The sequence below is a fragment of the Myxocyprinus asiaticus genome, chromosome 8 (assembly GCF_019703515.2).
Source record: "Myxocyprinus asiaticus isolate MX2 ecotype Aquarium Trade chromosome 8, UBuf_Myxa_2, whole genome shotgun sequence".
NCBI classification, from domain to species: Eukaryota; Metazoa; Chordata; class Actinopteri; order Cypriniformes; family Catostomidae; genus Myxocyprinus; species Myxocyprinus asiaticus.
Genome location: NC_059351.1, coordinates 13,304,113 through 13,331,834, shown reverse-complemented (window position 1 = coordinate 13,331,834; position 27,722 = coordinate 13,304,113). Strand labels below are relative to the sequence as shown.

General features: G+C 40.1%; 1 protein-coding gene across 1 annotated transcript in view; it reads right to left on the bottom strand.

Moving 5' to 3' along the window:
* Window positions 1-1,059: 1,059 nt before the first annotated feature.
* The window catches only part of LOC127445225 (short transient receptor potential channel 5-like), a 121,940-nt gene continuing 95,277 nt past the window's right edge, over window positions 1,060-27,722 (bottom strand). Inside the window, exons 7-11 of the mRNA XM_051705122.1 lie at window positions 24,372-24,567; window positions 17,104-17,313; window positions 13,892-13,933; window positions 13,591-13,680; window positions 1,060-9,023 (exon numbers count right to left, since the gene is read on the bottom strand). Of these exons, the coding sequence (XP_051561082.1) occupies window positions 8,136-9,023; window positions 13,591-13,680; window positions 13,892-13,933; window positions 17,104-17,313; window positions 24,372-24,567 (1,426 nt within the window). The 3' untranslated portion in view covers window positions 1,060-8,135. The remainder of the gene's footprint in view (window positions 9,024-13,590; window positions 13,681-13,891; window positions 13,934-17,103; window positions 17,314-24,371; window positions 24,568-27,722) is intronic.

The following is a 27,722-nucleotide window of genomic DNA, read 5'->3' as shown; positions in this document are numbered from 1 at the left end:
TTCTCAGATCACAACTGAAATTCTCAAAACTACTTGTTCAACCTCCATATCATGGAGCACACCATAAAAGCAATTTCTCATTCTTTTGAACAAATTGCCATTGCTTTGGTACATTCATGCAATTGATTATGTACAATTGTTTGCTGTTTCCTACATTATCAATTGCTTATTTCATGCTGATCAAAATATATTATACTGGTTCTCTTTTGAATAGTCTTACCCCCAAAATATCTAGGCATTAGTTCATTGCATAAGGCATTACATGCAAAATGGTTGAACCAGTTGTCATAAACTGTCAAGCATATTTTCTATACATTTATACTATTAGAATTTTATTTTATTTTATTTATTTTTTTTTTGTAAATGTGTCCTGAATTGATGAATTGCTCTCATGTGAATCTTGACTTTCATTAATGAATGGGAAGTGTGAAGTGTTAGATCAACCAATGATCAACCAGTTCTCTAAAATAGCTCATGAACCTTCAATTGGCAAGCATATATAGACAGAGCAAAACACAGTGTTACAATTTTGGACAATGGAAGAACAACAAGGAAACGAACAGGGTCAACAGCCAGGAAGAAGAGTAAGGATGCATGGTGGAAGGGTAGTAAGGCAAAACAGAGGAAGAGGTAGAAGAGGCCAAGGACATAGGCACGTTTCTGATGAAATAAGGGCCACTATTGTGGACCATGTTCTCAATCATGGCCTTACAATAACCGAGGCTGATCGAAGGCTGCAGCCAAACGTTGGGAGAACAACCGTGTCCTCAATCATTCAAACGTTTCATAGACAGAACAGGTATGTAATCCAACAATGTGCACTGTACTGTAATACTGTATACTTACTGTAATGCTTCATATTACAGTAGCCCACTTGCATTGTAAAGTATACAGTAAATATATTTCACGCACACACACACACACACACACACACACACACACACACACACATACATACATACATACATACATATATACAGTGTATGTGAACGTATATATATGTGTGTGTGTGTGTGTGTGTGTGTGTGTGTGTGTGTGTATACAGTTGTGCTCAAAAGTTTGCATACCCTTGGAGAATTGGTAATATATGTACCATTTTTAAAGAAACATGAGTGAGCAGGCAAAACGCATTTCTTTTATTTCTTATGGGATTCATATTCAACTGTAGGTTATAACAGAATGGCACAATCATAAAACAAAACATGGCAACAAAGAAAAAAATGAAATGACCCCTGTTCAAAAGTCTGCATACCCTTAGTTCTTAATACTGTGTATTGCCCCCTTTAGCATCAATGACAGCGTGCAGTCTTTTGTAATAGTTGTCTATGAGGCCCCAAATTCTTGAAGGTGGTATAGCTGCCTATTCGTCTTTGCATGACCTGGAGGCATTTTGCCAAGTCTTTGGTCGTCTTGCATGATCCGCACGTTTGAGATCTCCCCAGAGTGGCTCGATGATACTAAGGTCAGAAGACTGTGATGGGCACTCCAGAACCTTCACCTTTTTCTGCTGTAAACATTAGAGGGTCAACTTGGCCTCGTGCTTAGAAAGTCCAAGAGCGTCCCATGCGCAGCTTTCATGCAGAAGAATGCAAATTGTCTGCCAGTATTTTCTGAGAACATGCTGCATTCATCTTGCCATCAATTTTCACAAGATTCCCCGTGCCTTTAGAGATCACATACCCCCAAAACATTAGTGAGCCACTATCATGTTTTACACTGGGGATGGTATTCTTTTCACTATAGGTCTTGTTGACCCCTCTCCAAACATAGCACTTATGGTTGTGACCATAATGCTCTATTTTGGCCTCGTCACTCTAAATTACAGTGTGCCAGAAGCTGTGAGGCGTGTCAAGGTGTTGTCGGGCATATTGTAACCAGGCTTTTTTGTGGCATTGGCACAGTAAAGGCTTCTTTCTGGCAACTCGACCATGCAGCTCATTTTTGTTCAAGTATTGTCATATTGTGCTCCTTGAAACAACCACACCATCTTTTTCCAGAGCAGCCTGTATTTCTCCTGAAGTTACCTGTGGGTTTTTCTTTGTATCCCAAACAATTCTTCTGGCAGTTGTGGCTGAAATCTTTCTTGGTCTACCTGACCTTGGCTTGGTATCAAGAGATCCCCGAATTTTCCACTTTTTAATAAGTGATTGAACAGTACTGACTGGCATTTTCAAAGCTTTGGAGATCTTTCTATACCCTTTTCCATCTTTATAAAGTTCCATTACCTTGTTATGCAGGTCTTTTGACAGTTCTTTTCTGCTCCCCATGGCTCAGTATCAAGCCTGCTCAGTGCATCCATGTGAGAGCTAACAAACTCATTGACTATTTATACACAGACACTAATTGCAATTTAAAAAGCCACAGGTGTGGGAAATTAACCTTTAATTGCCATTTAAACCTGTGTGTCACCTTGTGTGTCTGTAACAAGGCCGAACATTCAAGGGTATGTAAACTTTTGATCAGGGCCATTTGGGTGATTTCTGTTATCATTATGATTTAAAAAGGAGCCAAACAACTATGTGATAATAAATGGCTTCATATGATCACTATCCTTAAATAAAAGACAGTCATGATCAGTCATATTTTCAAAATCAATGCCAAAATTTCACAATTTCTGCCAGGTTATGCAAACTTTTGAGCACAATTGTATATGTGTGTGTGTGTGTGTGTGTGTGTGTGTGCACACAAATATATGTATGTATATTTGCACAGTGATATTTTTCCTTTGTACTGTAAAATAGTCTTGTCTTTATTTCTCTTCTGTATTGCAGTGAAATTGTTCTGTAATTTGTTGACAGACCGACAATAAGAGCATAAACGTGAATCCTGTCTAATCCCTTGCAATCAGTATCCCACATACAGTAATGTGTAACCTTGTACTGTTGAAATTGATATGCCATACAGAAAAGGTTCAGCCTTGTGTATTTTCAAACATTGTCATCAAACCCGTAGCCATAGTTTACATCAGGAAATACTGACAGAGTACATTTGTAATGACAACATCTTGTTTGTGAACAATGACACAAGGACATGTCATTCTGATATGCTCATTGACATTAAATATTTACTTTTGAGAAAAAAACTTTGAGCAAGTTACAGGCTTTTGCATGTAATCTACTGTGTGCTGTTTGTACAAATTGTTTCGAGAAATGCACTTACTGGTTTGCAAATGTTAAGGATGATTCGAGAAGTGTACCAAAGCTACTGAGAAAAACTGCAAATGTCCAATATAGGCCAATGCCAGTGAGTTGTTGTGCAAGGCATGCATGCAAACACCAGAGGGCGTTACATTCCACATTATTAGATTTTCCACTTTGAATTTGCTCTCATAAATTACCATGTCGTGTTTGCCAATTACTACTGCTCCTGTTACAGGTCGGTAGTGACAATGTTGGCTAATCCAATAAAGACCCCCAGGAACATTTTCTTTCTATGAAATTGGTCAGGTCTGTAAAGCCATTGTATAGATGTTTCAGTACTTAAAGGAATATTCTGGGTTTAATACAAGTTAAAGGGACAGTTCACCCAAAAATGAAAATTCTCATCACTTACTCATCATGTCAACCCAGATGTGTATGACTTTCTTTCTTCATCAGAACACAAACGAAATTCTTTTAGAAGTTAAAGTGTGATTGTGTCACTCGAGGCCAGCTAGAAGGCCTGGACTGGGATATATCCTAAAGACCACACCCACCAAGAACAAATAAATCAATCTGATTGGCTGATGAATCTGACAGTCTGACATTAGATGCGCATTCATTTGCACTGTTGAGAGATTCTGTGGAAATTCTGAAGGCCTAACAGGGTGGAGCTCAGACTCGCACGCTGCTTCGGCTAACAAGCTCCGCTTTGGGCATGCGATTTGTGAAACAGTTGTCACACTTTGCTTGTAAGCATGGACGAATAAATTATAATTGGATAAACTTGTTTTTTGCTATTCGTTTGTAGATGAATTAGGAGTGGAAAGAGTTGAAAATACATAGGCAAAAAGGCATGACTCGGTGCTGCCCTTTAACGTCTGGTAACGTATAACAAAGCAATTGTATTGCGCATGTGTCAAACTGTTTAAATTGTTGTTTTTACAGTCATTTTAGGATTTCACGGATTACAGTGTTACATCGTCATGACAACGAAGTAAAATTGGCTATAACTTTACACAGACAAGGTTAGTAAGCAATTTATCACACTAAAATCATATATTGTTTACATGTTGTGGCTATACTTTTGAAACTGAGTATTTTAACGTTTACGGATTGGCCCCATTCACTTCCATTGTAAGTGCCTCACAGTAACCCAGATTTTTACTTTTTTTTTTTTTTTTAAAAGGAGGGACGAGTCGAAATTAAAGTGGTAATCGACATCAAGCCACGGATGATGCTGATTGAGCTTATTTTATATTAAATCTGGAATATTCCTTTAATTAGTGCAAAATAGAGAGAGAGAGAGAAAAATAGTATTTTGTGACTTATACAATCGGGAAATGGAAACAAATCAAACACATCACCAGGATTATACTGCTTTATTGTTATTCTGCATATTCGGCATTCCCTTGAGTTCAGTTTCTGGCTCTCAGAACTACTTTTTATCTTAATCATATTTTCACGTTTTCAAAGAAAAGTAGAAACTGGTAAGAGTCATACAAGAGAAGCATTTCATTCAAGTGTTTACACAAGCATTTACAGCACCTCACCAAAAGTCATCAGACCTTATCTAATGCTCTCATTTTACTGAATTACACAGCCCAACACTGAAATTTGATATTTGTATTTCAAAGCATTGACAATTTTTTTGATGTGACATTATTTGGTTTAAATAGTACCTAAAATAACCCTAACCCTAACTCTAACCCTAACCTAACCCAATTCAATACCCACATTTAAATATTTTGAAGATCAACCTTTTCTAACTATGACAGCATCAGTCTTGCAGGGTAAGTATATTCTAGGTGTGATTATGGCCCATTATTGCAGGCAGATTTGCTCCAGACCATTCAGGTATATTAGCTATTTTCGAAAAGTGCAACAGATTCTCAGGTGGTTGAGATTAGGGCTTTGAGCCATACCATTAATTAAAAATTATGTTTTCATACACATAATCTATATAATATACTGCATTTATAAATATAATATAAATATTATTTCCATTCCAAATGGAATACTAATGGAAACATTTAACTTTTTACTTAATTTATTTTTGGTCTTTTAAATTTGGGTTCAGAGGACAACAAATGGTGTACAGAGAAAATCTGCATCACCCAGATATGAGCACCATAACTCCGTGTCAGAGCACACAAACTAACTTCTAGACCACAGCTCTTTTTATTTTAAACTTAAAACAATGTCAAACTAAAGTAAACTAAAGGGTAGATTACTTCTGAACAAATTACACATCAGAAATTATAATTCATAATGTAATATTTTAGATTACATTTAGGTAATCTAACCTGATTACGTTTGGATTACTTTTAGATTAGTCATTGCATATTTTGATAATATATTTACAATTAATGGATAAATTTTTAAGTTAAACATTAGTAAACGAAAAAATCAAACAGAAACTTGCTATTTTAAACTGCTCAGTAAAATAAAGTGCTGAAAAAGTTATGAGAAACTAAGATTGTTACCCAAGATAGAAGCCAATGAGAAATGCTTGTATTTTAAGAATTTTTATTTTGAACATTTAAATAGGGATTTCACTATTTTATTCACCTTTTGAAATGAATGAGAGAATGTCTCTAGATATGATATGAGATGTTAGATTTGTACCTCCCTTATGAGAAGTTGTGGCTTATGACGGTCACTTTTTTCTGCCATCTTAAAGCACAGGCCGAAGAGCATTTGCATGCTGCATGTGACCGAAAACATTAAAATATATATTTGCAACGTGTTCTTACAGAAGAGTTTCTAGAATGTAGACAAGGACTTGTTTGAAACACAGGGTACAAATAAACAGTTTGGCATTTCTATGTGCATTAATTTAGAAACTTATTTTAAAACAGAAACCAAATGCCCTTTGTGAATTTGTGGATTGTATTAAGTGCTTTCATTGCAGTGTATCAATTTCAGTAGCTACATGCACACATGGCTAGATGATGCATCGAATTATTATTAAAATACTTGATATTTAGATAACTTATATACAGAAATACAGTTAGAGAACATGTACAGAACCTCCAGCCTCCAGTCTTTTTAAATAAATATCATTTTTGTAAGGCAAATATTGCATTGCTCAGTTATTTTTGTCTGTCTGTCTTTTGAAAGTCAAGTTATTTTTGTATGCGGTTATATAAGGAATGGGCCAGCACAGTCTTCAACATATGTAGTGCTATGTGGCTATAATTCATGTAGTTTAGACTCTGGCTCAGAACGCTCTTTAAAATTTATGAGCATAATCAGTAAATCTCGCACTAGTTATTGCCATTGGCTGATTGGTAATATAATCAAGAATGTAATCCATAAAATGTAACTGTAATTACACACAATATAAAACGTCATGAAATTCAATTACAAGCACTTCATTTTTGTAATCTGATTATGTTATCCAGATTAAATGTAATACACAGCACTGGTAAATACAAATATAATGGAGAACTCATTTCCAATGTAGTATTTGTAATTCAGTAAAAGGTTACATGTTGGTTAAATGTCTGAACACTTTTGTGAGTCACTGTTTATGGTTTATCAGCATTCATCATCGCACAGTAGGGGGATGTCTAATTCAATGCATGTCCGCCGACATCTCCCCTGCACCTGATTATTATAATATACTAATTAATATTCACATACAGTAAAAAGGTAAGCAAAGGGAAAAAAAAACTTTATACGAGTATAATATATAAATAATGTCTGTCTAGACTAAAACAGTCTTGAAATTAAATAATTTGTACATGCTATTCATAATACAAAAATAATATTTCCGTCATGTTAGATTCTAACTTCAGCCCTCCCAGGTGAATAACACAAGTAATGTAAGACTATGATGTGCACATATAGTAGTAAAGTGAAAATCCTCACCAGTGCACAAGGTGAGCTGACACCAACAGCTCAGTAAGTACTGCAGAAAAAAATCTAATCTGTTCCACCAAGAGATGTGTGAGTATCATATCCTTTGACATACACTGTAATGTAGGTCCATAACAGATATATTTTTTGGTCGGTACACTTTCCAATCAGAACTTTCTCTAAATGAAATGCATGATTTTTGAACTGGAAATGCTTCCATACACATGATATAGTGATTTTGTATTTTGAATTAGTTGCAAATTGCATGATTTGGTTGGTGTTTAAAGTCAGCATGAACAACATGTATAACATTTAACTTCTGTAATTGGTATTCAATAAGGAAAAATGTAGGTCGGGACTCTTATCTAGCGGCAATTGATTTGGATCATAAAAAGTGGGCTATCCACAATGCAAGTTTGCAGTCGAACGAGGAGGACTACTCACCCTTTTTACTTTCTCTACCAGACTAGGACATGGAGGCCAAAAGTCAAGTTTACAATCAGGAGCATTTTGGCATATTGACATAACCTATCTTTTGTCATTATTTGCTTTTATTGCATTAACCATTAACGTTAACCATTACCTGCATCAGCAGCCTAAAACAATGCCTAAATATAATTTAAACGTTCTTCTCTGTCTGTGCATGCTCTCTGACATCAGCCAAAACTGAAATTCTTTAAGATAAAAAGATGCCAAGTTATTACATTTTTATGAAACATTACGAAGACAAAATTAGATTGTTCTTTGGAATAACATGCATTTTGTGAATGAATCATACACAAGACCAAGAATGTGTATTAGGAAAGTAAATTTTCACTTTACATTGACTTAAATTATTGATATGACTTTTTGACATTGTGACACAACAATGCAACCTGGCCTGCAGTTTGTCTGTTCTGCTAATAAAGCACTTCTCTGTCCCTTTCTTTATCTATTGTCCATCATTTAACCCCATCTGTCTCATTTATGACTTTTGATTTGGTTAAATATTTGTGAAAAACATCAAATATTGCAGCAGCAAACTAAATGCAATAAACAAAAGAATTTGTTGTTGTTGGTAAGGTAATACTTATTGATGTCATCATCACTGATTATTGTTATTACGAAAGTGCTGTACAGTACATACTAGCATCACTATAGCTGCGTGGTCACTGAATCGTCTTGTTCCATTACCCAGTGGGAGGAGTCTTGTGTTTGCCCATCACAAGGCCCAACCACTCCCTGGAACACGTCCTCACTTGAGTCCAGGAGGTGGGAACTGGAGGCGGAGAAACTGGAAGCACAGTGCAGGGAAGTGGGCGGAGACAGAGGTCCTAATGTCAGCAAAACATCTCTCCCGTTAGCTCTCTGTCCATTAGTTGTCATGGCAACACTGTCACCCTCACTTAAACCAGCCACATCCACCTGATTAAGGTTGGTCTCGCTGCGGGTGACTGGACCATCACCTCTGGTGAAGCCCAAGTCACGCCAAGCCTCCGGCGGGTGAAGCAATCCATCTGAGATAGTATAGGTTGCAGCAGTTACACCTGCAGGTTGGGGAAGATGACTGCCCATTTGTGAAAACAGCAGTCCGAGCCGTCTAAAGGAGTTCTTCCTGGAACTCGAGAAGCGTGAAATACGCCTCCAAGTCCGTGAGAGTGCAGGTCTTGCTGGAGCCATGGAGGACAGGGAAGAGGAGGGTGAGGGGTTCTTCCTCAGTCCATTGATCTTTGGTTTACCCTCCCTGTACGTGGACGATGCTGTTGTTTCCATAGAAACCTCCATTCCAGAGATGGACTGAAAGAGGGCAGAGACTCCATACGATGGATGTGAAGGTGTGATCGTTTTGAAAGACACGCCTTTGGCCCCGATGCTGCTTCCATCGCTGTGGTGACAGTTGATACTTGACGCCTCGCCGTCGTCACTGACCTCATCTCGAAGTGTGGCATCACTGCTGGATGAATAGTTGCGTCGGGGTGGCTTTCGGTTCCCGAGAAGGTCTAACACTTCGTAGCGGAAGCTGGAGATGTCCTGTTTCAGCTCCTACAGCAGAAGATAATTATAGATCAATACTGTTGCAGGTTTACCACACTGTAAGTACTGACAAACACACATATCAGTCATGCCAATTAATTGACCGATATTTGCCCATTTATGCCTGATTAGCTCATTAACAGGTCTTTCATGAGCAAAATCAACAGCCTGACAGATTTGTCAATGGATAATTCCCATTTTCTGTGTTTTGAGTTTAAGTACATTTTGTATAAACTAAGCATTTACACAAATTCAGCAATTTTGGTGTACACATGATTTGCTATTTTTGCTCATTTGCATGTTATTTATCCTGCTCTCTAGATATTGGAATTAGCCGCTAAAACAAAAAATTAAATCAACCACTAACCACGAGTTACTAATATCTAATATGGTATATTGTAAGGACTTAATGGACTACATATACTATATTTAAATTATAAACATGCTATATATGCTATATTTTATAGACTTAAATGTGGGTTTATTTACAAAAGACTGTGCCTGATTGGCTCATTAACATGTCTTTCAGGTCCAAATTCTACAGACTGACATCAGGAGTGGATTATGACTGGCAAGGACCCCTGGGCCAATTTTCTTTTAGGGCCCCCTGGTCCAATTATCTTTTAAAGTTGAGATCTACGCAATCTATTTTCATTTATTTAAGTCTCTTAATACCTGTTCTGTTGTTTACAGTCAGATTAATTCAAGCACACAGCACGGGTGTGGTAAAGTAACCGCTCAACCGAAACACATTCACTGAACAGCCACTGTTCTTAAAGAGACAGTACCACCCTTACAAAAAATCAAAAAAACTTGCCACAAATTTGCCGCTTATTATTTTCACTTGCAAATGAGCTTGTGATTCGCCGCAAATGTTTGCCAGAAGTTTGCAGCTCTTCATCGATAGTGGTGAACCTCCGGCAAACCTTTGGCAACAATGGACAATTTGCCGCAAGTTTGCCACAAAGCTAATTTCCATTTGAAAATTATCTGTGGCAAATTTAGCAAGGACAAACTGTGAACAATCGGACCAGATGACATTCCATGAGCCAGTTTATGGCAGAGCCTCTCTCTAACTGTCAAGGCAAAGAAGAGTGGCTACATTTTTGATTGGATCATGGCAGGACCAACACAAACAAATGTCAAGCACAGCCATCAGATAAGCTGCTTGGACAACTGCCAGAAACCCCTCACAAGGAAGTAAGAACGTACACATGGAAAGAGAATTCTCATTGGTTCATGACTAATTTTCCAGCACCAAAATCTGAAACCCCCATCCTAACTAAAATGGTCATAAATATTCCAGAGGCAGCGTTTATGTCCCATGTGCCAGAAAAGGCTGAAACAAAGAAGCCACAAAGACAAATCTTTACACACAAACTTTACTCCTAAAATGGACTTCAGCTGCAAAACACTGTTCAATTAGCACAATAGTTCACACAAGCTGAGCTATGGTGGTATAAATGAATGCATGTGTAATATGTAATCTTTCAATATCATGTTTGGTCTCTATATCTTCAGAAAAATGCCAAGAGTATTTTTTAAGAGGTTTGGAAAGGAACAATGCATAAATAAAACTTTAAAGACATTGTTCTAACTATGTACTTTTAAATATGCAAATGTTCCACACAGAGAAAGGAGGGTGAGCCTCACTGGATGGGCCCCCTCCAATGTCAGCAGCTAATCATAACCCTGAAACAAGAAGTGACAAACTGAAATCTCCTCCACATCAGGAAGGTAGAAAACTATCCTCCGGATGAAAACACTTTTGTCCTGCGTCCCTGTCGAGCGGGTTATTAACAGGATACATGTCTAAAACACCTTTGTTCTGGTCTCACTCTACAAGAGAGAGGCAATAACAGAATAATAATCAACATTCTGAGTTCCCAGTATTCTGAATCTTTGGCCTGAGTGGTAGGAGATGTAACAGAATACAAACCATCCAACATGCGAAGTCTCACTCCATGAGATAGAGAGGATAACAGATCATCCAATGTTCTTAGTCTCCATCCGAGAGACAGAAGATCATTGACCAAGTACCAAGACTCACTACAAGAGACTATTGCAACGGCAAGTTCGGAACCCCTATACCAGGGAGATAACTACAGCAACAAGGTGTAGCTCTGGCAAGCAAACACTCTCTTCAAGTTTCGTGCATCTGCATGTTCCAGGTGATGAATCTTGCACTGACATAAGGGCTGTACATCTGCATGTTCCAGATTGCAAGAACCCTCTCGGTGCTTCAGGAGATCAGCATTCCCCAGTTCCTTCATGTCCAAGGCTGCTGAAATGGAATACAGTTCCTTCCCCACTGTAATGTGGCCCTGAGCCCCAGTGGAAGACGTTGCCTTCACTGAACTCCTCGATCGATCGAGGAGAACGTAAATATCATTACTAAACCTCTTTCCAGAGACATTGGCATTAGTGGATACTATCAGTTTATGATTTTCTAATGTTCTTTAGATTACATAACCTGTGTATCAAATGTCTAGCAAATAAACTGAGTTATTTGTTTAAATATAAATAAGGTTTTCATCTTATTAATTAACAGAGAAACAGCAATTTATCTTTCCATAATATAATAGTCATACTTTGCCTTTGCGATATCCAATTCAACCACTTGCAACTTTCCATCCTATGCACTTTTATTTACCTATTCATTTATGTTATTCTTTAACATATTAGTACCATTTTGTTGTTTTTGTTAGTTATTCTTGTTTATCTTTTTGTAAATAAAACAAATTTTATTGCAACTGTGTGTTCCTTGTGTTGATGATACAGAAGAGCTCTAAAGGGTTAGGCTGCTCTCGAATTTTTATTTATTGAATGGTCCATTTGCAAAAATGTGTGATAAATGTGTAAACGTGCATATATTTAAGAGGCAATAATACATTATGAAATATTTTAACTTCATCAAACACTTTGAATATTGAAGAATTTAACAAATAGACTCCTACAGCATCTACACATGGGTTTGGTGAAATTCTGCAAAGAGTTCAGGCAGTTCTGGCTCATGCTACTATATCTTTTCAAACTCATCTGAATGATGGGGTGTGTTCCATTCAGAAGTTATCATCCCTACACACTGTTTATCTGCATGTTCCAGATTGCAAGAACCCTCTCGGTGCTTCAGGAGATCAGCATTCCCCAGTTCCTTCATGTCCAAGGCTGTTGAAATGGAATACAGTTCCTTCCCCACTGTAATGTGGCCCTGAGCCCCAGTGGAAGACGTTGCCGTCACTGAACTAATCTTGTTATTATATATAATTATATAGAAATAATTATCATCCCTAATCTTGTGAGAGCTTCGATGGGCTGAAAGGTGTGAGGCTCAAAAACAGTGGTCATTTGGTCATTTTATTGAAAATTCTGTTTGGAATGACCCTACAGCTTGGCTACCATTATTATTCTCCCATCAAAAAAGCACTGTGAAGGCATCATTTAAGCCAAAATCCCCTAGACTACATTACATCGACAGAAGGTTTAAATGAGCTATGAGTCTGAATGTTCTTGATTTCAAACTTCAGCTGTCAAAATTCACACACCAGGCCTTTAATCTGCTTTATGATCTGTCTTTCTTTCTTTCTTTCTTACTTTCTTTCTTTCTGTTAGACCTGTACAATTTTTACTGCAAGCATTTCAAACTATTTTAGACTTTCAGATAAGGTTTTGTCAAACCAACATTATAGTTTGTCTTGACAAAGTTTACATATCTAGTTTAATCAGTACTTTTGTCCCACACAAAATAAAATATCTTCAATAAAAAGTCAATATCTTCTTTTTCTCAACCACCTAAGCCAAGTTATTTTTTGTAATGTAGGGCAAACATGCAGTTATAGCAATGAATGGTATAATAAAAGTTTTTGTTCGACAGCCCTTTATACAAAGAATAAAGCTTAACCAAATAAAGCTGAACATATGAAATAATAGTCAGAAAATTATATATATTTTAAACCTGTTTCAACCTGTTTTTCATAAATAATTACATTTTAAGCACATGTTGCTTGAATTCAATAAATACTCATTTTGAAATATCAGTAACAATATCTATTGTTAATTTTACTTTATCAAAATCAGCAAAGATTTCACATACTGTAAAAAAAAGAGTGGAGTGCATCAAAGTATGAAGGTAGCTATTTTGAAAATTATATAACAAGGCCTTCTACTTCCAGAAGAGTATAGAAACTTTCACCAGGAGACAGTAGACATCTCATACACAACGTGATGATGATGATGTAGAGGCTTTAGAAAGTCATGTATCAAATATGATATGCACGGCGTTATAGGGTTAAAGAGTGGCTCAAAAAATTTAATTAGAAACAGGAAGGCAAAAGGGTCCTATAAGAGGGCTAGGGGCCCTCATTGTCACAGGGCCCTGTTGAGGGGCCTTGAATAAGCTATGGGGTCCACATATTTAAATATATATAAAAATTTGTTTTCAAAGTTGATGGGCCACGAAAAGGGAGATAATGAGAATTACAGTAAATACCTCATCCCGAATGCTTTCTGAAAAGATTGGAGCCTTATACAAGTGATTGTTTGCATAATACATGGATATAGTCAGTTTCAGAAGTACCTTAAAGTTCTCCTCCGTCAGTCCTTCGTTGGTCTTAGCGCTGCGGATCATGGATGCCACATACCTTTTCACTAGACTACGAATCACCTCCTAAGAGGTGGAGAAGAGAAGGAGAGAGAAGGCAAACAGTAATATAATAATTTTTATTTGGAAATGTGCATCTGGACCTTTGGTGTGACAGTGCAAAGAAGGAGAGACCACAGAAACAAAGCCAGAGGCAAAGCGATGTAATGCAATTACATGCACATTGTCTATATTCTTGCATATGTGTGTAATTGTAGCCCTTATTCTGTAGTCATACCTGATAATGCTGATTCTGTATTAGCCTGTCAGCATGCTTTTCCTAAAAGGAGAAACAAATATTCAAAGTGTAATTATGCAGAAACTGATCTCATTAATTAATTGAGTAAATGCCACAATTATTTATTTGTTAATTATCCATTTCAATTCAATTATGTTAGTATTTCCAGGTCTAATCTCTGTTGGGAGTGATTCTGTCCAGTACATACTTGAGTTAACATATTTTTAGCATACAGTTGGAATGGTTGCAATGCCTACAGTGGTGAAAAGTATTTGGACACTTAAGCCACACTTAAAAATGTCTGAATTGCATTAGAAAACAAAATATCATATAATGTTTAATAACATTAATGTTTAAGACCTTAGCCATTTATGCAATTACTTTAAAACGGTTTTATTATTATTATTTGAAACATTACTTCTATTCTATTTGGGGCCACTGTACATACTGAGTAGAGGCAGATATCTTCATACACTCTTGAAAAAAAAATAATCTGCTTGACCACGAGCAGATACTTAACCTCTGATAATAGAATAAATAACTAATATCATGGAAATTAGGGCTCACTTGGGTTTCTATCAACATAATATTCCCACCACATCAACAGTGAGTGACTCAATCAATCAAATGCAATTTTGATGCAAATTCACATGTGTAATTAGCTATTTACAGTACATCCTGTGTAGCTTGTACACACAGCAAGAGCACACCACACTTTGAATATCATATACCATAAATTTTAACCTTATAGTTTAACTGTCTGTATTAACGGTTGATTTGAAATGCATTACGAGATTTGTACCTCACGTCTTTTTTTTTCATAAACAAGATTTTAGCATAAAATGTATATAAATGTATGATATAAAGTGCATGTGCTGTGACTGACCACCCTTTCTCTTATCTCCATTTTTATTCACCTTTAGATTAAACAAGGAGTTACTTTCAAAGGTCCAGCATTGTGACAAATTAACTTTATAAAAAATGAGCAAAATGCTGTTTACATTTTTTTTTAGATGGAGTGTGCATCTCATCCACAGTGATGACTACTCTAAATATTCCCAAACTTAAGCATAATGGCACTTACTATACACCCCCCCCCCCCCCCCCTTGTTGTTATGTTCCCAAAACCAAAAAATTCCAAAAAAGTTGGGACAGTATGCAAAATGCTTATAAAAACAAAAAATGAGTGATTTGTAAATTCTATTTACCCTGAGCTATTTTGAAAGCACTACAATACATTATTATTACGTGTTACTCCAAAACTCAATAAAATATCAAAATGTCTAATTTAAAACAACTCAATCTTTGATATATTAATAACACTTTACAATAAGGTTCTATTTGTTTAAATTAGTAAATGCATTAGAAATCATGAACTAACATTTAACAACATTTATTACTCTGTTAATGTTCATTTATAAACTTACAATTGTTTTTTTGTTAGTTCTTGTTATTTCATAATTAACTAAATTTAGTTAACAAATAAAAATGTTAAAATGTGTATGTTGAAATGAACACTAACCTAGATTAATAAGTGCTGAAAAAGTGTTATTCATTGTTAGTTCATGTTAACTAATGTAATTAACTCATTTTAAAGATATATTCTGGGTTCACTGCATGTTAAGCTCAAATCGGAACAAATCACAATTTTTGTGGTAATCATCATAATGCAACAAATGGTGTTGACTGAGCTTGGCTTGTATTGAACCCGGAATCTGCCTTTAACAAACTCAGTCTTATTGTAAAGTGTTACCGATAAAAAATAAATAAATAAATAAATAAATAATAATAATAATTATAATTATAATAATAATAATTAAAAAAAATCCAAGAATTTTATTTTTATTTTAAATCTCAAGTGTGTAATTTCTGCACCACTAGCCACTGTACAGAATTGCAAAAATAAACATTTGTTTTCAAACAGCTTTCTCAATAGCCCCAATCAGATAGTTCTGCCACAAATCTTAAAGCTATACACACTTCAGCTAAACAAAAATGTTAATGTTACTATTTATTCTTTTGTGTTTCACAGTAAGTTCACCCTTGTAGACTGTGAGAGGGTGGGGGTGGCATTTTTGTACTGGGGCTCATATGAGCCTAGTTACATCACTGTAAGTGAATAAAGTGATTGTTATATACTGTTTTTTATTTTATTTATTTTTTTTATTATTATTGTTCTGATATTGCAGTATGAGCTGAAAGACCTTTAGTATTCTTATCAGATGTTGCTGGATAGCATCTCTCATCTTAGTGCTACATGTAGGCAGCTTTATATAACGATCAAGGATTGATCCCAACACAGCATTGTCTGTAAACATGTGGGAGAGTTTTGAGTGTCTGTGTGTGTGAATGACAGAAAGAGAGAGAGAGAGAGAGAGTGTACATCTACATAGGTAATGTAGAGATGTTGTATTTGAAACTGAGATGATAAAGGGAATCCTGGGTGTTTCAGGGGGGTTTCAATGGTAAAACAGGAGAGGAGATTAAACTCCAGACAGACTCGAGCCATCTTACACCTCATTACATCATCAAAGGAGAAACAGAAACTTGTTGCACAAAGGAATCTTCCTGCATAGAAGTTTAATTAATTCATATGAAATTGCACTCCATAGGTTCAATTAAAATGAAATCACTTGGGCCACTTTAAATGAAGGTAGTGGCTCTGGAAGAAGTTTTGAAGTGGGGGGAGTGGGCTTGTTGTGATGTCACAGGATTCATCTTATGAATATTAATTATGTCTTACTTGACTGTCCAGTTGTGTAACCTATGATGGTCTCAGTCAATCTTATTTGTGGTTTCAGACCTTTGGCCCCCATCATCTAATTTTGACCCCTGAGTTGAATTTAGCAGTTCATATGCTAGATTTTTAAGCTTTCTGCTTTGTTAATGTCAACGTTTTTTATATTCCTTTTTTTCACTCAAAAATACCTGAAGGTAATGCATGTTGATAGAAGTCTAAATACAATTACTGTATCCCACCATGAGTCAAAACCCCAATAGTTCAAAAACAATAAAAATGTAAATGAGCTGTTTAAGCATTCTGTGTGGTGGTATATGTGTGTCACTGTGCTGTTAGTCAGTGTAATGGATAATCTGTTTCACAATGAACCAGCTGGATTGTTCTTAAAGTGTAATTTAAACCAGAACCACTTGATCAGATTCCAATGGAAGTGCAATGAGGATGTTTAAATTGATTCAGGATTTCTCTTTACCGTAAACTCCTTCAAATTGTCGTGTTTGAGGGGGTCTTCAGGCGGAGCAGACTCTGACCGGCAGAGCCACTCATGTACCCATCGACACAGGTACCAGAATGATTTCGGACTGGGGATGACGTTGAATGGTGGGGGGAGTGTCCCCCCCTCATCAAAGTAACTCATCCACAGCTTCGTCCGAGCAAACTTCCACTCGATATCAGCATGGTCCTAAGGCACAGTGACACATAGAGTAAATGCATACTCGCATAAATGAGAATGTCCTGGTTACTTTCATAACCTCCGTTCCCTGATGGAGGGAATGAGACGTTGTGTCGATGTGGTGACACTAGGGGTCACTCTTGGGAGCCCCAAACACCTCTGCTTTTTTTTAAAAAAGGCCAATGAGAATTGGCGAGTGGAATTTGCATGCCACTCCCCTGGACATATGGGTATAAAAGGAGCTGGTATGCAACCACTCATTCAGGTTTTGTGCTGAGTAGCCAAGACCAGGTCCCGGCCATTTCAGCGGGTAGTGCAGCATTGTGGCAAGAGGGACACAATGTCTCGTTCCCTCCATCAGGGAACGGAGGTTACAAAAGTAACCAGGATGTTCCCTATCTGTCACTCACTCGATGTTGTGTCGATGTAGTGACACTAGGGGTCCCTATACAAAACGCCACAACTAGCTGAACTGTGTTATGTGAACTGGCTGTGTGTGACAGGCAGACTGCTGTGTGCCTCGTAGCCAGCGCAACAGGCCGTCACGTAACCTCCCCCAACGCTCTTATGAGCGTCGAACGCTCCATTAGGAACAAGTCGGCTGCCCAACTATAGGGACAGGCTAGCCCAGCCGAGGCCTCTTTTCCCTCTCTTTTCTCCCCAAAAAGAGTGGAATTTGTTAACTGACTGGGAGCCATAAGTGTCTGCATCGGGGGGTCTCCTCCCAAGGGGAAGACACCGTGGAGACCACACCCCGTTCTGAGTGGAATACGTCACATGGTCTTACGGAGTCTTGTCGGAAGTATGTCATGCGGAGAGGTCCCATGGTAAGTCCTACCCGAAGGGGGAGGAGTTTCTACAGAGCATGATGACCAGGGGCAGAGGGGCCTCTGCCCAAGGAAGATGCAGTTTGCCGTCAAGGAAACCATTTTGCGAATAAATATCACATGGGGTCGCCTTCGGGGAACCAGCACACGTGGAGCACCTACCTCAGTACAGGAGCTCATTAGCGCACGTACTGGGCCGGTCAGCGAGTTTCTCCACAAACTCAACTGCCAGAGGTCTAAGGAGGAAAGTCATCCAGGGATCACAGTCTGTGAACATGACTGGGAGTCAAGAGCACACGTTTTCACCTCAAGGGAGGGGAAAGGTGCTATGCGCAAACGGTACACCCGGCCAGTTTGTCCCGGAACTTACCTGCTCGTGCCTGCCAATACACGGGACGAGACTGGCTCAACCCGGAGATTGTAGAACCTCGCAAAGGTGTTGGGTGTTTCCCAGCCCGCTGCTCTGCAGATGTCTGCCAAAGAGGAGACACTGGCCAGGGCCCAGGAGGCCGCCACACTCCTGGTGGAGTGGGCTCATAACTCCGTAGGGGGTGGCACATCCTGAGCCTGATATGCCATCGCGATGGTGTCAATGATCCAGTGGGCGATCCTCTGTTTGGAGACAGCGCTTCCTTTCCGCTGTCCACCAAAGCAAACAAAGAGCTGCTCGGAGCTTCTAAGGCTCTGCGTGTGATCCAAATAGATGCGTAAAGCTCGCACCGGACACAGTAATGCCAAGGCTGGTTCTGCCTCCTCCTGGAGCAGCGCTTGAAGGTTCACCACCTGATCCCTAAAAAGATCGGGGTCTCAGGATCACGTGAAAGTAACCCGGACCGAACTCCAGGCATGATTCGCTGACAGAGAACACCTGCAGGTCCCCTACCCTTTTGATGGAAGTGAGCGCAGTCAGGAGGGCAGTCTTCAAAGATAGTGCCTTAAGCTCAGCTGACTCCAAGGGCTCAAAGGGAGCTCCCTGTAGACCCCGAAGGACTACAGAGAGGTCCCACGAGGGGACAAGGCGTGGTATGGAGGGATTCAACCTCCTAGCACCTCTCAGGAACCTGATGATGAAGTCGTGCTTCACCAAATACTTACCATCTACTGCATCGTGATGAGCCGAAATGGTGGCTACATACACCTTCAGGGTGGAGGGGGACAGCCGCCCCTCCAGCCTCTTCTGCAGAAAGGAAAGCACTGACCTGACTACGCATCTCTGGGGGTATTCACGTCGGGAAGAACACCACTTAGCGAACAGACACCACTTCAAGGCATACAGGCATCTCGTAGAGGGAGCCCTAGCCTGAGTGATCGTGTCTACCACCGTGGGTGGTAGGCCACTTAGGTCTTCTTCGTCCCGTCCAGGGGCCAGACATGGAGATTCCAGAGGTCTGGTCACGGGTGCCAGATAGTGCCCCGTCCCTGAGAAAGAAGGTCCTTCCTCAGGGGAATTTGCCGGGGGGGGGGGGGGGCTGTCGTGAGGAGCGTGAGATCCGAGATGATCCTACTTGGTGGGCCAGTAGGGTGCTACTAGGATGACCTGCTCCTCGTCCTCCCTGACCTTGGACAGGGTCTGTAGACATGTATTTGCATAGTCCAGGGGGCCAGCTGTGTGCCAGTGCATCTATACCGAGGGGTGCCTCGGTCAGGGCGTACCAAAGTGGGCAGTGGGAGGATTCCCGGGAAGCAAACAGGTCTACCTGTGCTCGCCCAAATCGACTCCAAATCAGCTGGACCACCTGAAGGTGGAGTCTTCACTCTCCCCTGAAGGTAACCTGACGTGACAGCGCATCCGCTGCGGTGTTGAGGTCGCCCGGGATGTGAGTGGCTCATAGTGACTTGAGGTGCTGCTGACTCCAGAGGAGGAGACGCGGGCAAGTTGTGACATGCAATGGGAGTGTAGAGCGCCTTGGCGGTTGATGTACACTACTGTCGCTGTGTTGTCCGTCCGGACCAACACATGCTTGTCCTGGATCAACGGCCTAAACCTCCGCAGGGCGAGCAGAACTGCCAACAACTCTAGGCAGTTGATGTGCCAACGCAGCCGCAGGCCAGTCCAGGAACCGGCGGCTGTGTTCCAGTTGCATACGGTGCCCCATCCCATCTTGGAAACATCTGTTGTAAACACGACACACCTGGAGACCTGCTCTAGGGGAACCCCTGCCCGTAGAAATGCAAGGTTGGTCCAAGGGCTGAAGAGGCGGTGACAGATCAAGTGATGTGTCCCGCGACCCCATGCCCATCTCGGGACTCGAGTCTGAAGCCAGTGCTGAAGCAGTCTCATATGCATCAACCCGAGCAGTGTGGCCGCAACTGAGGATGCCATATGCCCCAGGAGCCTCTGAAAAAGTTTCAGTGGAACCGCTGTTCTCCGTCTGAACATCTACAGACAGTTCAGCACCAACTGTGCGTGCTGGTTCGTGAGGCGCGCTGTCAGCTCCAAACCAAGAAAAGAGATGCTCTGAACTGGGGAGAGTTTGCTCTTTTCCCAGTTGACCCGAAGCCCCAGTCGGCTGAGGTACCGGAGCACGAGGTCCCTGTGTGTGCACAGCAACAAAGTGAGCTAGGATTATCCAGTCGTCGAGATAGTTGAGGATGCAGATGCCCACTTCCCTTAGCAGGGCAAGGGCTGCCTCTGCGACCTTCGTGAAGATGCGAGGGGACAAGGACAGGCCGAAGGGGAGGACCTTGTACTAGTATGCCTGGCCTTTGAAGGCAAACTGCAGGAAGGGTCTGTGTTGAGGTAAGACCGAGACGTGGAAGTACGCGTCCTTCAGGTCTACCGCCACGAACCAATCTTGATGCCGGACGCTCGCTAGAATGCGTTTTTGTGTCAGCATCTTGAACGGGAGTCTGTGCAAATCCCGGTTCAGTACTCACAGGTCCAGAATTAGTCGCAACCCACCGCCTTTCTTCAGTACAATGAAGTAAGGGCTGTAGAATCCTTTCTTCATCTCGGCTGGAGGGACAGGCTCTATCGCGCCCTTGCACAGAAGGGTAGAGATCTCTGCACGCAAGGTAGCGGCATTCTCGCACTTCACCAAGGTGAAGCAGATGCCGCTGAACCTTGGCGGGCACCTGGCGAACTGAATCATGTAGCCGAGTCGGACGGTCCGGGTCAGTTTTCGCGATGGGTTGGAAAGCGCGAGCCAAGTGCCCAAACTCCGGGCGAGGGGGACCAAGGGAATAATCACATTGGACGTAATAGCAGGTGGGCGTACCACATCGAGGGGATTCGAGCCCCGTGGCCATGCTGAGTCCAGGGACATCGAAGCACTTACCTGGCTCCTGTCACCCACCATAAGATTGGCCGAGGAGGGGGGAGGAGGAGTCTCGTCCCCATAATCCACCGGACCCAATCCCGTGTGGGCATGTTTGTGCCACAGCTGGGTGCACAGGGGCGGGGGGACCACCACTGGAGCACCATACCTGCAAAGATGGAACGGTGGACGGTGGTTGTGACGACGGCCGTGCGCACCAGACATGTGACCCAGGAAACAAGAAAACCGCTCAATTGTTGAATTTTTGGGTACCGCAGCCTCTTGGACATGCGGTGAAATTATATGAAAATGAAACAAAAGATTCTGCTCCCGGCCCTCCATCGGGGAATGGAGTGGTCTTCACACCAGTTCCAGAGAAGTGGGTTTCCTTGTCTCAGGGGTGCTTCGAAGCCTTCCTCAGGTTCTTGGCAGCCGGCTGTGAGACGGGTGGCGTCTGCTTCTTGCACTGGGCTCCACGCCAGGGCCGGACCATGGGGACGGGCTGCGGTGGAGCCGGTGTTATAGTTTCAGGAGGATGCCCTTGGCGATGAGCAGATGGAGTGCGGAGTCTTTAGCCGTGCCAGGGCAGGATATGCTGTATGGCCTCCGTCTGCTGCTTCACCACCGAGAACTGCTGCGCAAAGTCCTCGACGGTGTCGCCGAATAGGCCAACTTGGGAGATGTAGGCGTCAAGGAACCGTGCCTTGTCAGCCTCTCGCATCTCAACCAAGTTGAGCCAAAGGTGGCGCTCCTGGACCACCAGGGTGGACATCGCCTGCCCGAGAGACCGCGCCGTGACCTCTGTCGCCCGGAGAGCGATGCCGGTCTCAGTTCCTGCATCAATCCTGGGTCAGAACTACCCTCGTGCAGTTCTTTTAATGCCTTGGCTTGGTGTACTTGCAGGAGAGCCATGGCATGCAGGGTGGAGGCGGCTTGTCCAGTGGCACCGTAGGCCTTAGCCGTCAGGGACGACATAAACCTACAGGCCCTGGACGGGAGTTTCGGAAGCGCCTTATCCACCTGGGGGATCACCGAATACCCCCTGGCCGCTCCGCCATCGCGGGTAGCAAGAGCGGGGGAGCTGAAAGACTGGGACAGGGCAGTAAAAGGTGCCTCCTACGATCTTGTCAGCTCCTCATGCACTTCCGGGAAGAAAGGAATGGGGTGGGGCGTGGCTGTGGACGGCGCCCCAAGCCCAGGAACCAATCGTCAAGCCACGAGGGTTCAAGGGAGAGTGGAGGGTTCCACTCTAGCCTGATGCTTGTGGCCGCCCGTGAAAGCATGTCCATCATTTCCGCATCAGCCTGGGATTGGGCAACCATTCCTGAAGGAGGAAGCCCAATTGAAGCCAAAAGGGTCTGACTGGACGAGCCCGCTCTCCGATGCTGAGCTCGATAACTCGTCTTCTTCCCAGGCTCCGAACGAGAGGTCAAACTCGCCCTGAGACAAGCGAGCGTGCTGGGGAATGGGAGGTCTGTGGGGGGATACCCGGTGGAGGTCGTCCCATTGAGGTCCCCAAATCGCCCCCAGTGCTAACCGGCATGGCCTCATACCCATAGGTAGAAGGACCGAGGCTGGGCGCCGCTAACATTGCCATGGTCATGTTCTCGCAATAAGGACAAGACCCATCAACGAACAATGTCTCCACATGGGCAGCACCCAGACACGTAAGACAGTGATCGTGGCCATCAGAAGTGGAGAGATAACGACCGCAACCAGGAATAACACACAAACGGAAAGGCATCTTTAAAAAGACGTTCCGTGTGTGCTGCTCTTTTAGAAAGAAAATATACTCTTTTTAGAATATACTCTTTTAGTCGTTTCTGCCGAAGCGCCCAGGGGTGTTCTCTGCACTCCACAGGTACAGAGGGAGAGAAGCCGCTGAAATGCGCCGTAGAATCCAGCAGATGAGGTGAATGAACTTGGCGGATGAATTCAGCTTCAATGAATAGATCCGCTTGGCTCCGAAGAGAATGGTTGCATACCAGCTCCTTTTATACCCATATGTCCGGGGGAGTGGCATGCAAATTCCACTCGCCAATTCTCACTGGCCTTTTTTCAAAAAGCAGAGGTGTTTGGGGCTCCCAAGAGTGACCCCTAGTGTCACTACATCGACACAACTTCAAGTGAGTGACAGATAGGGAACTACTGTAAACAACAATCTCACCAGAATTTGCTCACATTAAACCAATGCATCCAGGATTTATTGTAAGAGCTGCATAATCAAAGTTGAATACATCAATTAAACTATGTATTATCTTTTAAAAACTTTTGAATGAGAATTTATGATGATGTATTTAGGGTCACATTTAGGCCTGAAACATACTCTATGCAAGTACGTGAACATAAACGCTTTTAGATATGCAAGAGAAATTTCATGCAACATTGTGTTTCAAAATGTGTCAGAATACAATTCATCATGCAATATACAGTAAGTGTTGCTTTTCACGGTTGCCACAAGGGGCACTACCATGGGGATTATTGCATAAACTGTCTTTTTCTGTGTTCTCTTTAAAGTTTTGCTACTTCAATGGCAGCGCAACAGTTTAGTAAACTGAATAACACATCCAGTTTAATGGCACAGACATTTAAAGGTCACTCTATTGGCCCATTTAATTACGAGATTTGTTATCGCCCCAGTAACGCAATACATCGTTTTGGTGAAGTGTGTAATTTCTGAGCCACAAACATCATTATTTACTTCATAAGTGATTGTGATTGACTTTGTGTGATGAACCGAATTAAATGCAAGTCATTATTCACTCTTAAATCAAATAATTATTAAAGCACAATGGCAAATATAGAGTCACTATTAACTTGCTTTATAGCTAAACCTTGTGAAAAAGAAAGTGATACGGGATTGGAGCAGCATTAGGGTGAGTATACTATGACAGAATTTTCATTTTATGGTGAACTACTCATTTCACATACTTGTGTAAAGTATGTTTCTGGCTTTAGGTTTATTGAGATATGCAGGACTCACAGCAATGAGCTGGTAAGAGTTGTTCATCATGGCGATGAGCATGTTCAGCAGAACAACCAGTGAGATGACATTGTAGGTGCCGAACATGGTGGCACCGACAAACTCTGTGAACTCGTGTCGAGCCTTTACGTTGGTTACGTACAGATTCAGGAGGCCAAATATCGACCAGAACAGAGACTGAAGAGTCTCAAATAACCTGAGAGACAGAAACATCAAGAAAGAGAATGCAAGAGAGAGAGGAACAGTTGTAAAATTAAAGTATGAATCAGAATATTGTGTAAAAACATCACAGACATATTTTAGGATGCAGATCAGAGTAGATCACAAGGCTCCAGGGGTAAACAGTTCATAAAAAAAGAATGAGAAATGAATAAAAAAATAAAAATAAAATAAAAGAGAATATGAAAGAATATGTATAGGGCAGACTGGGGGCAATTGTAAAGGTGCAAACATGACACTAAATCCAAAATGTGAATTAAAAGGTAATATATATATATATATATATATATATATATATATATATATATATATATATATATATATATATATATATATATATATAAATCCTGACAGCTTGTCTAACTAGTACCATATAAAAGGGAAAACTATATAGTTATATTAATAAATAGTAAACGATAGTTTTATTACTTTGGGGTGTGCATTTATTTGAGTAAATGAAAAATGTAATATTACAATATAAGTATTTTAATGGTACTATTGTAATGGTTTAATGGTTTCTTTATACTAAATATGGTACATGTGTAGCTGTAGAAAATATTGCTATTGCTCCATGGACTAGAAGTATGCCAGAAGAAATGGAAAAAATAGGAAAATAGACAGATGATTAATCAGCGTTCAAATCCATTTTGTGGTCGTTTTGGTTTATAATACTTTCCTGTGACTTGAATCCGGGAATGAAATATTGTTTTCGCACTGTTATATTCTTTCCACTGCGGTGCGATTTAGGAACTCTGAATTAATCTTCCCCGCTCTGCCAGTTCTAAAATGTATTTAAAGATTAATGAATCTCACAAATTAATGGTTTGCACACACACAAACATGCACATATGACACCAGCCTGTCACCGCTGTGTAAATAACCTACCAGAAGTTATCAAATTGTATAGCATCAAAAGTTTTAGGAGACAATGTCTGGCTGGCTCTAAGATTAGAAGTTTGTACATCTACGTGCTCCCTTAGGGTGAAAGGAAGTGTGATTTTTTTCCCCCTTGCATTAAATATTCAACAGCATCAGCTTTTATCAAAGTCTTGGCAGAGATAAATACGTGGTTTCCTGAAAATAGGAAAACAGAGTTACACCAGGACAAAAAGGACACAGTAGTGAGCATCGCCTAAGGTAGCAGGTATTAGATGAACTGCATTTGGTTGCTAAGGGAGGAAACAAACAGCATGACTATCGTGAGCAGGCTGACAATGTAATGTACTGCGTCTGGGAATCCAGTGACAGAAAAAAAAGTTTATATTCTGTTTGTCACAGACTTGTAACATCTAACTGCCTTTAATTCCCAACAGCACACGCATTGATACATCATCGTGCGAGCTGTAAAAAGTGGCATTCTTTTTTAACATGTGGGACAGATTTGCGTGAATCTCATGAAGAAATGCCTGGGTCATATTTCACCCCAATATCAAAAGGGGAAAAAATTATGCAAAATTCGGTAAAAAATCGGTATTTTTTTCTATTACTGTGTACATTTCCCCCCAAATTCTCAATTATCGAATTGCAAAATAAATCGCATTGCCATCACCGTAATGTGAAAAATTTCTCTTTCTCACTGTTGTAATACAGTATTATAGCTTGCATAAAGAAAAATGAAGCCTATTTTTAGGGCCATCAAAATGTTCTGCATTGTGATTTTTTTCAAGGTAATTAAGCACCATTTCCAACTAAATTCATATATATATATATATATATATATATATATATATATATATATATATATGTAAGTATGTAAAAATGTAATGAGAAATAAAATATGTTTTTATTACTGTACAGTTATGATATTCAACCTCTTCAGACACTATAATTGTTTAAAATCTGCATAGTTTTAATTCAGTACAATAAATAGTACTTTAGAAATGTATTTTACAATTTAATGACAATTAAGCAAAATTTCCCCCAAATTCTCAATAATAATAAAAACAAATCTTACAATTGTAACTTGTACATGTATTTTACCATTAAAATTTTCTTTGAATTGCAATAATTAGATTTACAGTGTTTTTAATGTATGTATTTATTTATTTATTTTTGTTGAGTACTCAGAATTGGGGAAAGAGGGGGAAATGTGCTTAATTGTCAAGGAAATAATGTCACAATGCAATTAATCTTAATAGCCCTAAAACTCTCTTGATGCAAAATGCTTATTTTATTTTACCGTGGCCTTTCTGTCATCTCAAACCAGTCTGGCCATTCTCCGTTGACCTCTCTCATCAACAAGGTGTTTCCGTCCGCAGAACTGCCACTCACTGGATGTTTTTTGTTTCTAGCACCATTTTGTGTAAACTCTAGAGACATCTGGCACCAACAACCATGCCACGGTTGAAATCACTGAGATCACATTTTTCCCCATTCTGATGGTTGATGTGAACATTAACTGAAGCTTCTGACCCGTATCTTCCTGATTTTATGCGTTGCACTGTTGCCACACGATTAGCTGACTGGATAATCGCATGAATAAGTATGTGTACGGTGTTTCTAATAAAGTGCTCGATGAGTGTATAAATACAGTATATATATACAGTATATATACACTACTGGTCAAAAGTTTTGAAACACTTAACTGAAATGTTTCTCATGATCTTAAAAACATTTTGATCTGAAGGCGTATGCTTAAATGTTTGAAATTAGTTTTGTAGACAAAAATATAATTGTGACACCATATTAATTTATTTCATTATAAAACTAAAATGTAATAAATAAAAAAAAGTTTTTGAAATTGATGAATTGGACCAAATAATTTAGAGAAGCAGCCCATAAGTGCCCAACATAGATGGGAACTCCTTCAATACTGTTTAAAAAGCATCCCAGGGTGACACCTCAAGAAGTTGGTTGAGAAAATGTCAAGAGTACATGTCTGCAAATTCTAGGCAAAGGGTGACTACTTTGAAGATGCTAAAATATAACATAGTTTTGATTTATTTTGGATTTTGTTTAGTCACATTATTCCAATTCCAATAGTTCCATTTATGTTATTCCATAGTTTTGACGACTTTACTATTATTCTAAAATGTGAAGAAAAAAATTATAATAAAGAATGAGTAAGTGTTTCAAAACTTTTGACCAGTAGTATATATATATATATATATATATATATATATATATATATAT